This window comes from Lygodium microphyllum, chromosome 14, assembly GCF_053477565.2.
Source record: "Lygodium microphyllum isolate KBCC chromosome 14, Lygodium_microphyllum_v1.1.10, whole genome shotgun sequence".
Classification (NCBI taxonomy): domain Eukaryota; kingdom Viridiplantae; phylum Streptophyta; class Polypodiopsida; order Schizaeales; family Lygodiaceae; genus Lygodium; species Lygodium microphyllum.
In genome coordinates this window covers 30,566,974-30,579,086 of record NC_141148.1, presented here as the reverse complement: position 1 = coordinate 30,579,086, position 12,113 = coordinate 30,566,974, and the positions used below count along the sequence as shown (strand labels likewise).

The window sequence follows — 12,113 nt, the reverse complement described above, 5'->3', positions numbered from 1 at the left end:
CGTATATATGTACGTATGTACGTATATATATACATATTACATATGTATGAATGATATGTATGTACATATATTTGTGTGTACATATCTACATATACATATATATATGTCCTTATATCAAAGCAACAACCAACTTTTCTTTTTGTTAGAAACAACAAACATATGATCTTCAAAAAGACCTAGATACCTTTTTCCGTTCTGACATTTTTCCGCTTGCAGCTCGAGTGTGAGGTTGTCCTTTTGCACCTACTTCCATTCCTTGAGTTGACATTGTGTTTGAGCTGGAAATGTCACCCAATGATTCACTTGGTAAAGTTTGTGCTCGTTGGAGACCTTAATTTCAAAAATTCAACAAATCAAGGGTTGGATGAAGATCTTAGGAAAGAATCTCAAGCCCACAAAAGTGTCATCTAAGGACATTTTATACAATTGGCATGCATTTTCCAAGTAATTCACACTTTCACATCAAGAATTGTTTTTTGTCTTCCACTTAAATAACCTTCAAACCCTTGCTACAAGAAACAACTTTTTGTTTGCACACAAAATGTCATTGCATCTTTGGTAGCACATTGAAGCAGTTTTTGCAGCACTTTTGTAAAGAAGCAACTTCAAGTCACCCCACCCATGCATGTGTAACTCCACAATGATCAACTCTATTTAATTGATTAGAACCTCACAAAAGTGAGAAAACCAATACACATGCAGAATTCAAAGCATTTAAAAGCAACAAAAATGGGCTGCACATACTCACCCCACCCCCCAACCCCCAAAAAGAAGAATTAAAACAGAAAAGAAGAAAGCTGCAAATGTGAATATGAGCATTTGCTGTTAGTACTACAGAAGTATTATCTTCCAAGTTTACAGAACATGTATGCAACATGTGAAGGCTCAGCTGTAGACACACGGCCAGTAACGACAGAAGCATGGAAATACTACAAAGACTGTGATGTTGAAGAAGGCTACTATATTTCGCCAATGAAATGTAGAATGGTGTAAGAACACAACAGATGGTAACATATTTACAATGTCTCAGTGAATTCCTTAACACTAATTTGGTAGTGCTGTAGGACAGAAAAGTAACCTTTTTTAAGGTTAGGAAAATTTCCATTTCTTCTTTAGAAGAACAACGCTTGAAAAACTCTCTAGGCATACATTTACAAGACCAAAAGCACATGGAAAGTATAAAACTCTAAACTTAACAATGTACAAAACGGCAAGACAATCCCCAATATATGTGCAGTTTTTGCCAAGTTCCAGCAATTCAAATTTGCAAACATGGATGATCTGCAAAGGACGTGAATTTTCCATACTAACGTTCTAATTTTCTATATAATTTGGTTCTGTGAAACACTAGTTATGAAGAATGTACATGTAAAAATGTCGCAATGTAGGTCCAACTATGCTAAACTACACATCTGAATGTTGTTATAGAACTTAATCATAAAAGTGTGTACTTTTAGTGGCGGTAGATTGTCCATAAAGGTCAATATGTAAAGAAAATAGAGCTACCATGGATCCACCATAGGACTAGATCATAAAATCACTAAAAGCACAAGTGATTCATTGCATTGATAAAGTACCATTTGAAATTATCAATCATGTCTACATAAGAGTACTTGCCAAAAACTCATTGTCTAAGTTCCAGTTACACAATAAACAAATCTGTAATAAAATGATATATCAAGTATGGTTATGACATCCCTCACTAGAAAGACTGAATCTTCATCTTTTAGCCCTCCAAATAGGCCCATAATATTAAGCTCTGCTAATATTTACATTAACAGTAATTTTGCCAAAATCAGTCAAGAAAGGGCTGCTTCAAACTAGTGTTGTACACAAGATTAGGCAGCATTAAACTTAATGTGTAATCCATAACATTTTACAAAATCTATGTGCCAAATACGACTATATGTAGGAGATACCCTGCATGTGAAAAAAATTCACAAAGTGCAATTTTACCCCACAAAATCTATGTACCAAATATCAATCCATGTAGAATATATGTACCAAATATCACTACTCCTAGAATGTATCTTGCATGTAAAAAGATTTCACAAAAGTGTAATTTTACCCCTGCAGTTTATGGTCTATGTACCCCCCGATATCGTGAATTATGGGCTGGATGAATGTGTGTAGGCCATAAAAGGATTTTAAGAAATGGATGGGACGGGTGGGAATTGAAATTGTGAAGTTTGATTACCAAAAGCAAATTCATTTGAGTAACATGAGAACAGAGGTATTACCCGGCCTCTTTCAATAACCCCCTCTTCTTGCATTTACGTAGTGGTATGGGTTTGGATCTTTACTTACACCCATTACCTATGTTTCAAAAGGGGTATGAAAAGAACTTACAAAATTTGAACCACACATACCTTGCACTATGTTTGGTAAATTAGATGGCATTGGATACCTCAAGTTTCCCAACTCGATTTGTCCTCATTTCATTGAAGGTTTGTGATCTGCACAAACATGGATCTCTAACTCGCATGACAATTCTCCAAGTTGTAGACTTGTATGTGTGTGAGGTGGATTAAGAGTGTCCAAGCTTGCTCCAACTTGTTATTTCTCAATCCTATGCATTAGAATCATATCGTATTCCTCACAAGTGATACTATACATTCTGGATTGAGAATACTAATCCATCTCAAACCTACTAATGTCATGCATTCTAAACAAGATAGTTGAGAATACAACTCCCTTTCGAACGTCGTCGTCATAGATTCTAAAGAAGAATGCTTTGGTGGCAAAGTGGAAGACATCTCAAAAGGTATTCTTGCTTTCTAGAAAGCCAAACTTTGTTATTGACTAAACGAGAGGACCTTTAGCTCTTAAGACACCTCTACATTAGACTTCACAGAGATTTTTAATTAAAATGGACTTTAATTATGGTACCCCTAGCTCTGGGCATGGTGACCATTGCGCTGGTAGTAAAGGATTTGACACTAGGGCATGCAGTGGGCAAGTGTGCGGACCATGCGATACATAGCCAAAGCTAAAGGAACAAGAAAAGTCATTAATTAGCCCTTAATCAAAAACGTGATATGATTTAAAAGCAACTAGTTACTGCTTTGAAAAGCTTATCTTGGCTATTTGGGGCTACTTCTCTCTCATTTTTTAAGGAACCCAAGTTTAGAGACAGCCACTCTTCTCTTTCTTGTTGCTGAAAAGTGAAAATTTCAGCCATGGAATTAGATTACAGTATAGATGGAGCTTGGACAACAACCAATTTTTCTTCTCTTGGCATGGGGATTCCATGGGCAGCCTCATAACTCTATATACACCAGCAAATGTTGTTGTTTTTTAGCTAAATATCACAAAAACAGATTACGATAGCACTATGGGTTGAGATTCTTTCCTCTTTTTCGAGATCTTAACATAGCGCAATTTCTAGGCAATTTTGTCGCGAAGAAAGTGACATTCTCACGGTCTCTTCATGAGAAACCCCCCCTCCCTCCCCCGGGTTTGTGAGAGGGCTTATCTTGGCTATTTGGGGCTACTTCTCTCTCATTTTTTAAGGAACCCAAGTTTAGAGACAGCCACTCTTCTCTTTCTTGTTGCTGAAAAGTGAAAATTTCAGCCATGGAATTAGATTACAGTATAGATGGAGCTTGGACAACAACCAATTTTTCTTCTCTTGGCATGGGGATTCCATGGGCAGCCTCATAACTCTATATACACCAGCAAATGTTGTTGTTTTTTAGCTAAATATCACAAAAACAGATTACGATAGCACTATGGGTTGAGATCCTTTCCTCTTTTTCGAGATCTTAACATAGTGCAATTTCTAGGCAATTTTGTCGCAAAGAAAGTGACATTCTCACGGTCTCTTCATGAGAAACCCCCCCTCCCTCCCCCGGGTTTGTGAGAGGAATAGGATGGGACTACCAAGGGTCTATGAAGAAGAGCTATCTCAACAAATCCTCTATAAAATTGGATTTAAATGCTTGCTATCATTTTTAGGGTTTGGCAAGCTAAAGAGTTTATTCGTAGTTTTGAACACTCTACATCTGGTCGGAGGCTAGCAATGAAGGTGTCAAGGCTATTGTACACCCATGGGCCGGCTATGTCACAAGAAATCATTGAAATACAACCATTTGTAACCAATTTCAAGTATACTTTAGTAATCTAAAGAAATACCGAAAGGGATGCCAAGATTTAGGACCAATAAGTATCAATGTGTGGTGCAGGAGCACTCTAGCTCCAATTGCGTGTGGAGTTTTCTTGTTGAATTTACTATCAAGTTAAATTAAGTGTTTGCTAAAATGCGGTTTACTTCCCTGTAAGAGAGAACGGCAAGATCGAAGCTCAGCACAGAAAACTGTAGACAGTAGAGAGTGAAGCACGACACCTAATGCAAATAGACTGAAAGAGTGTAAACTGAAAGTACAAGGTACAACCCTTAAACCTTAGGGTTGTAGGGGGGTGTTCACACCCGAACACGGTAAGTGCCCGTAAGTGTGTGTCATAAGCACATACGAAATAATACCATAAGTCTAGGAGAAAAAACCTCTCCTACCGAGAGTAAAAAGTGCCCTAGTGTCCTACTAATCACCGACACTCCGATGTGAGCATAGGCGTAAGTGAAACGTGAGTGAAATACCCAACAAACCCCCCTAGAGTGAAGAGTGATCAAGAGTACAAGGATCATCCGCCACCAAAGGAGATCAAATTTAAAGCATGGCGAAATGCTTCAAATTTTTCACGAGAAAGAGCTTTGGTGAAGATGTCTGCCACATTACTGGTGGTAGGACAATAGACAAGGCTGATATCACCTGCATATAGCCTCTCTCTAACAAAGTGATAATGTATCTCAATGTGTTTTGTGCGTGCATGAAACACTGGGTTCCGTGCCACTGCAATGGCACTCTGACTGTCAGTGAACAAAGGAGTAGGCTCCGTAACAGATACATCCAGATCAGCAAGCAAGCGTCTAATCCATACGCATTCAACTGTGGTAGTGAAAGTTGCCTTGTATTCAGCTTCACATGACGATGTGGCAACAGTGGACTGTTTCTGGCTGAGCCAAGATATGCAAGACGAGCCAAAAAAGAAACAATTGCCACTAGTGGAGTGACGTGAATCATAAGCACCAGCCCAATCAGAATCACTGTAAGCATGTAATTGCAATGGTCCCCCCTTGGCATAAAGCAATCCAAGAGATCTAGTACCCTGAAAATAACAGAAGACACATTTAACAGCTTGCCAATGTGACATACGTGGCTGATGCATATATCTGCTCAAGGTTGAAACTGCAAATTGTATGTCTAGCCTAGTGTTGCATAAGTAAATAAGACATCCAACTGGAGCATATGTGTGTATATCAAACAAATCACTGCCATCATGTAATGACAATTTAAGTCCAGGTTCCATTGGTGTACAAACTGGCTTGCAATCCTGTAAGCCAAACTTCTCAAGAAGTTTACCAATGTATCTTGACTGTGATAACCCAATACCTCTAGCATCATGTATGAACTGAATGCCCAAGTAATAATGCAAAGACCCCAAGTCTAACATGTCAAAAGTTTGCTGCAAATTTTGTTTAAATGCTGAAATTTGATCAGCATGTGTCCTTGTAAGCAAGAGATCATCAACATAAAGACAAATGATCAACATGGATCCCCCTTCTTTACATATGTAAAGGGTAGACTCAGATGAGCTATTTATGAACCCTTGACTAAGCAAGAAAGCATCTATCTTTGCATACCAAGCTCTAGGAGCTTGTTTCAAACCATACAAAGCTTTTTTTAGCTTGCAGACCAAGTATTCCAAGCCCTCAAGTGCAAAACCAATGGGCTGATGTACATATACTTCCTCATGAAGTTCCCCATGTAAAAATGCAGTTTTAATATCCAACTGATGCACAGCCCATCCATAATGAGCAGCCAAAGCAACCATAGACCTGATGGTCGTCATACGGAAAGTAGGAGCAAATGTCTCCTCATAGTCAATGCCTTTTTTCTATGCATAGCCTTTAGCTACAAGCCTTGCCTTGTATTTGTCAATGGATCCATCTGCATTCCGTTTCAGCTTGTAGACCCATTTTGTTCCAATGGCTTTCTTCCCAAATGGCAAAGACACCAAATCCCATGTTTGATTCTTAGTGATAGAATCCAATTCAGCTTTCATTGCTGCCATCCAATGCACACTCTGTTGTGCGTCCTCAAAACATTCAAGCTCCTCATCATCAAAGGTGCTTGTTGCCATAACGAACTCCATGGTATGTGCAGTATCATGCAGACGAGCTTGCCTTCTAGTATGACCAGCCATGGTGGGTGTATCCAGATGACTATCTTTCATAGTCTGTAAATACCATCTAGGCATTTGTCTTTCCTCCTGACTGTGCATAAGCTCTTGCTGAATTTCAGTTTCAGCACTTTGCTGAATATTCAGATCAGACAATGGCTGATTTTCTGCATTTTCCAAAGGAGTAGCTAGCTAAACATTGAGTTAACTTGCTGAAACTCCAGCTGAATCACCAAATGTAATGGGCAGCAGCTCTTCAAATACATCACGGGCAACCTGATATGTGTCTAAACCAACCAAGGACAATTCTGATTTTTCATCAAATAGTAAATTCCTACTGACAAAAACCTTTTTCCAAACAAGATCATAGAGTCTGTAGCCTTTGCTCTCACTGCTATATCCCATAAAAATGCATTTAACAGCCTTGTTATCCAACTTTTTCCTAAGTACCTTTGGAATATGTGCATATGCAAGGCACCCAAAGATACGAAAGTGTCCAACAAAGGGTTTCCGGCTGTTCCAAGCCTCAAAAGGTGTAATTTTCCTCAAAGCTTTGGTGGGGCATCTGTTCAAAACATGGCAAGCACACATGACAGCTTCCATCCAAAAACTGTGAGGCAAGCTCTTTGCCTTCAGCATACATCTGGCCATCTCCATGAGTGACTGATTCTTTCTCTCTGCAACCCCATTCTGCTGTGAAGTATAAGCTGTAGTGTACTAATGGACAATGCCCTTCTGCTTCAAAAAGGAATTCAGCATAGAGGACATGTATTCCCCCTCTCGGTCCGAACGGAGATTCTTAATTTTACAACCAGACTTGTTTTCAACAAGTGCAATAAAAGCCAAGAATGCATCATACACTTCTAACTTTTTGACCAAAGAGTAGACCCAGCAAAATCGAGTAAAGTCATCGATAAAAGTCACAAAATAGTAACATCCTCCCAATGACTTTGTTTGCATAGGCCCACATACATCTAAATGCACTAACTGCAACCTGGCTATTGCTCGAAAAGCAACATCACGGGGAAACAAAAAACGATGCATTTTTCCCAAAATACATCCTTCGCACAAGTGCTCAAGAGGTCTCTCCAGTAGAGGTAATCCATCTAGCATCTGCGTACGCTATAAGAGTATCAAGCTACCAAAGTTCACATGCCCCATCCTAGCATCCCATAACTCTACCTGTATCGTAGCAGGAGTAAGAGTGGATGTCAAATACACTGATTGATCAATTGAAACATAAGTGTCTGTCAAGACCAAAGTCATGTGTTCTTTGTCTCTCACCATGCATCGGTCATCATCAAATGTGACTTGCAATCCACAACGTGCCAAAGAAGAGATAGAAAGCAAATTCTTCTTTGTGTCTAGTACAAATAAAGCATCCTGTAGGCAGAGAATAGAGTCATCAATGACTGTGAGCACAATCTCCCCAATACCTCTAACAGGGTATGATGCATTGTTGGCACACTGTACAGACTTGCCAACTAGAGCTGCATGAACAGATGCAAATAAATCTCTGTGAAATGTAATATGCCTAGAAGCACCACTGTCAAAAAACCAAGTGCCTGCATTATCAGTAGAGCTGAATGCTTAATCTGCCCAAGAGGTGTCATAATTGCATGTGTAAAAACAATAGTCCCTGTCTGCAACAAAGGACGCGGACTCAGTAGCAGTGGAAGGAGCATCAGAAACAGACATTTCTAACTCCTTTTTCTTCTCTTTGGCAATGCGCTTTCTACACTCAGTGATGTAGTGGCCTGGCTTCTTACAATAATGGCATTTTCCATTTTTGGCTTGCGTGCCTCCTTGTTTTTTGTTTGCCTGTGATGTGCCAGAAGTCCCGAAACTCTGCGGAGCATTCTTTACTTGGCTGCCTTTTCCCTTCTGTCTAGCCATAAAAGCCTGCTCGGAGACTATAGCATCCACACCACTATTCCTCTGTGTTTGCTCCTCCTCTAGAAGCAAACTAACTAACTAAAGAAAAGTGATTGGCTACGCGGCAATCCTCATGGTGAGGTTTAAGGCCATATGAAAAGCCAAGTACGAAGGAGGTAATGAGTTCAAAGTGGTAGATATCATATGTGCATCCGAATAGTACTCATCAACATTCATGAGTTTGCTCTTGCAAGTCCTGAATTTTGTTCAAGTAATCCTAAATCGAATCACCTTCATCCATTTTCAATGTCTCTAGCTCTTTCTTTAAGAAAGAGATGCAAGTCTCATTCTTGCCTGTAAACATCTGCTCCAAAGTTAGCCAAGCTTCTCATGAAGAAGCTACTGAACGAATGTGGGGGATGATTGACCGTTGAACTGCCAATGTAATCAGCGACAAAGCCTGTGCATCCCGTGTATCCCATGCTTTTTGAGCTATTGTTCTTTGGGGAAGTGGCTGAAGTGGAGCAGGCTGAGGTGCCCTTGGTGCACGTCCTCGTGAAGGAGCAGTAGCTGGAGCCTGTCACAACTCTATAGAAACAAAATTTGTATCCTTTTTCATTAATTTGTCTATATAATGATTTGTTTCTTTTGCACTAATTAGATATAAAGAAAAGTGCATTGGAGCTGGCCACTGATGAGTAGTCACAGGTTATGGTGGACCCACACAGTATCTTCATTGACGCTTGTCTAGTATGCCAAAAATCCAAGTATGATAGACAGAAGACTCCAGGATTGTTGCAACCTCTTCCAGTGCCCAAAGATCCATGGAAATCTATCACAATGGATTTCATCTCAGGTATTCCAAGAACACCTCAAGGTCATGATATGATTTGGGTCATAATTTATTGATTCAGCAAGCAATCACATTTTATTCCATGTCATAAAACATTGAAATCCGCACAAACTGCAAGACTTTTCATTCAACATATCTTCAAATTACATGGTATGCCTTTTGAGATCATTTCAGATAGAGACTCCAAATTCACAAGTAACTTTTGGCGTGCTTTATTTCAGAATTTGGGAATCACTTTAAAGTTCTCCTCAGCTTTTCATCCTCAAACTGACGGCCAAACAGAGGTGATGAATCTCACTCTTTTGGATATGTTGAAAGCTTATGTTAGTGAACATAAGTCACAATGGGAGAAATATCTTATATTATTGGAGTTTGCTTACAACAATACAGTGCACTCATCCACAGGGAAAGCTCCAAATGAAATAGTACAGGGTAAAGTGATTCCTCCTCCAATTATTCGCACTAAAGATAAGATTTTTGCTGCTGATGAGTTTGCTTCAGATTTAAAAACAGCAATGGATCAAGTTCGAGCCACTATCAAAGTTGCCCAAGAGCGACAAAAGAAGCATGCAGATAAACGAAGAAGACCTTTGGCTTTTGAAAAATGTCAATATGTCTTGCTAAAGTTTGATAAAAGCAGGCTCAAACAAGGTTCCGATCAAAATTCATCTTTTCCAAAGCTCTCCAGTAGATACTTTGGACCCTTCAAAGTGATTGAGAAAATAAATGAAGTTTCTTACCGACTTGAGCTTCCTACTCATTGGAAAATACACAATGCTTTTCATGTAAGTTTGCTAAAATCTTACATAGGACCACAACCAAAGAAACCCATTACTGAAGATCCCCCTGAAGTTGAAGAAACAGAGCAACTCTTGGAACCTGAACAGATTTTGTTTCACAAGGATCGAACCACGAGAAGTGGCCTTGTGACACGAAAATTCTTACTAAAATTCAAGAATCTACCCACAACAGATGCACAGTGGGTAGATGAAAAATTCATAAAGGATTACCCAGACATTCTTCAACCATATCAAGAAGCTTTTCAACTGAGGACAGCTGAATAAGCCAGAGGGCTGTCACAACTCTATAGAAACAAAATTTGTATCCTTTTTCATTAATTTGTCTATATAATGATTTATTAAATTTGTTTCCTTTGCACTAATTAGATATAAAGAAAAGTGCATTGGACCTGGCCACTGATGAGTGGTCACAGGTTATGGTGGACCCACACGGTGGGTTAAAGAAAAGATAGATCACACTTCCACCTATATGGCCCGATTGGGCACCTGTGACCAAAACTCACGCATATCAGGGTTAGACTCGCACACAGAAAGAATTGATGCCTTGAAGTGTGGGCTAGATCCGCCAGAACAGACAGTTCCAATCAACAAGATGGCATGATTATGAAATGCTTGTACAAAGTGCATGTGTGGACTGAAAGCTTGAAATGCACATTTCTTTGCATAGTAAAGTCACATGAAGATTCTGATACCGTTTTTGCGATGTACACGGAAAAAGCTTTCATATGACACCCATATTGGGGGGTTCCTAAATTTTAGGAGGTCCCTAAATTTTAGGAGGTGCTGTCACAACTCTATAGAAACAGAATTTGTATCCTTTTTCATTAATTTGTCTATATAATGATTTATTAAATTTGTTTCTTTTGCACTAATTAGATATAAAGAAAAGTGCATTGGAGCTGGCCACTGATGAGTGGTCACAGGTTATGGTGGACCCACGCGGTGGGTTAGAGAAAAGATAGATCACACTTTCACCTATATGGCCCGATTGGGCGCCTGTGACCAAAACTCACATACTAAATTTGGTTGTTTCTATTCTTGACAGTATTCAGCCCAAAAAGAAAGGCCATAGAGAAGAGACAAGTGTCAAGACACGTCACACAAATTTCCAAGTGTCCCACCACTTGTCACATCTCATGACATATGGCTGGACACTTGTCTTGTGCTACTCCACTTTCCGCTTTTGTACTAGCTCTTCCCTCTCCTATAAATAAGAGCTCGTTTTTCTTCATTCAGCATCATTTTTCTTTGCTGCAAACTCATGTACAGCATCCACAGATAGCCAGAAACTGGCCCCATCCATCCTCATCATCATCCCCCACTTCTCCATTATAAAATTTCTCCATATTCCCTCTTCTATCACTGTTGTTTTACAGGACAGCAAGCCTGTAAATTCATTACAGCACCTCCTTCTCGAGCTCTTTCTTCCATTTTAGCAACAAGAAGCAGGCCCTATCCATGTACTGCTGATCAACGATGGAGAAAGGATGATTTCCCCTCTTTCTTCTCTCATACTGTAAAGAAATCAGTTCTTATCATTGCATAATAGATAATGCATGTGTGTTTGTACATCTTTGCATGATCTTGTGAGAGTGAGAATTACTTCTCCTCACTCTCAGGTTAATTGTAACTGTCTGTTCTGGCGGATCTAGCCCGCACTTCAAGGCATCAATCATTTCTGTGTGCGAGTCTAACCCTGATATGCGTGAGTTCTGGTCACAGGCGCCCAATCGAGCCATATAGGTGGAAGTGTGATCTATCTTTTCTCTAACCCACGGCGTGGGTCCACCATAACCTGTGACCACTCATCAGTGGCCAGCTCCAATACACTTTTCTTTATATCTAATTAGTACAAAAGAAACAAATTTAATAAATCATTATATAGACAAATTAATGAAAAAGGATACAAATTCTGTTTCTATAGAGTTGTGACAGAGCCACAACTCCAGGTCGAGCTTCTTCTCCACTGACATAATCCCAAAGATTTTTAGCCACAAGTACAATCTTCATCATGAAGGACCAAAGTGAATAGTTATTTCCATCCAATCTGTCCTCCTTGGATACATAGGTGAAAACATCTCCTCCTTGATTTGCCATGATTTTTAATTACCAAAGAAAGATGCGAAAGAGCAATGTCGAAGCAGAACTTCACTGGAAATCTGAAAATTTCCAAAAATTGCAGGAAATAACTTTCTACAATTGGTGTACAGAGGTGCCCTCTGTCAAAACTGTCTGTTATGCACGCAATCCAATATGCAATCAATGTTCACCAACATTGTACCAAAAAAATCCCCAAAATTTCCTTGCCTTGGGTTTGTCAAAACAATCTGTCAGTGACTATAATT

General features: G+C 39.4%; 1 protein-coding gene across 10 annotated transcripts in view; it reads right to left on the bottom strand.

Annotated features, from left to right (window-relative positions):
- Positions 1 to 12,113, bottom strand: part of LOC148025450 (sterol 3-beta-glucosyltransferase UGT80A2-like) — a 182,520-nt gene that overhangs the window by 155,338 nt on the left and 15,069 nt on the right. For all 10 annotated transcript variants that reach the window (XR_015693096.1, XR_015693097.1, XM_087692582.1 and 7 more), the window contains one exon: positions 185 to 330. Coding sequence is in view for 8 of the 10 variants with exons in the window: in XM_087692582.1 (XP_087548708.1) it covers positions 185 to 330 (146 nt within the window). In the remaining 2 variants the exon portion in view is untranslated. The remainder of the gene's footprint in view (positions 1 to 184; positions 331 to 12,113) is intronic.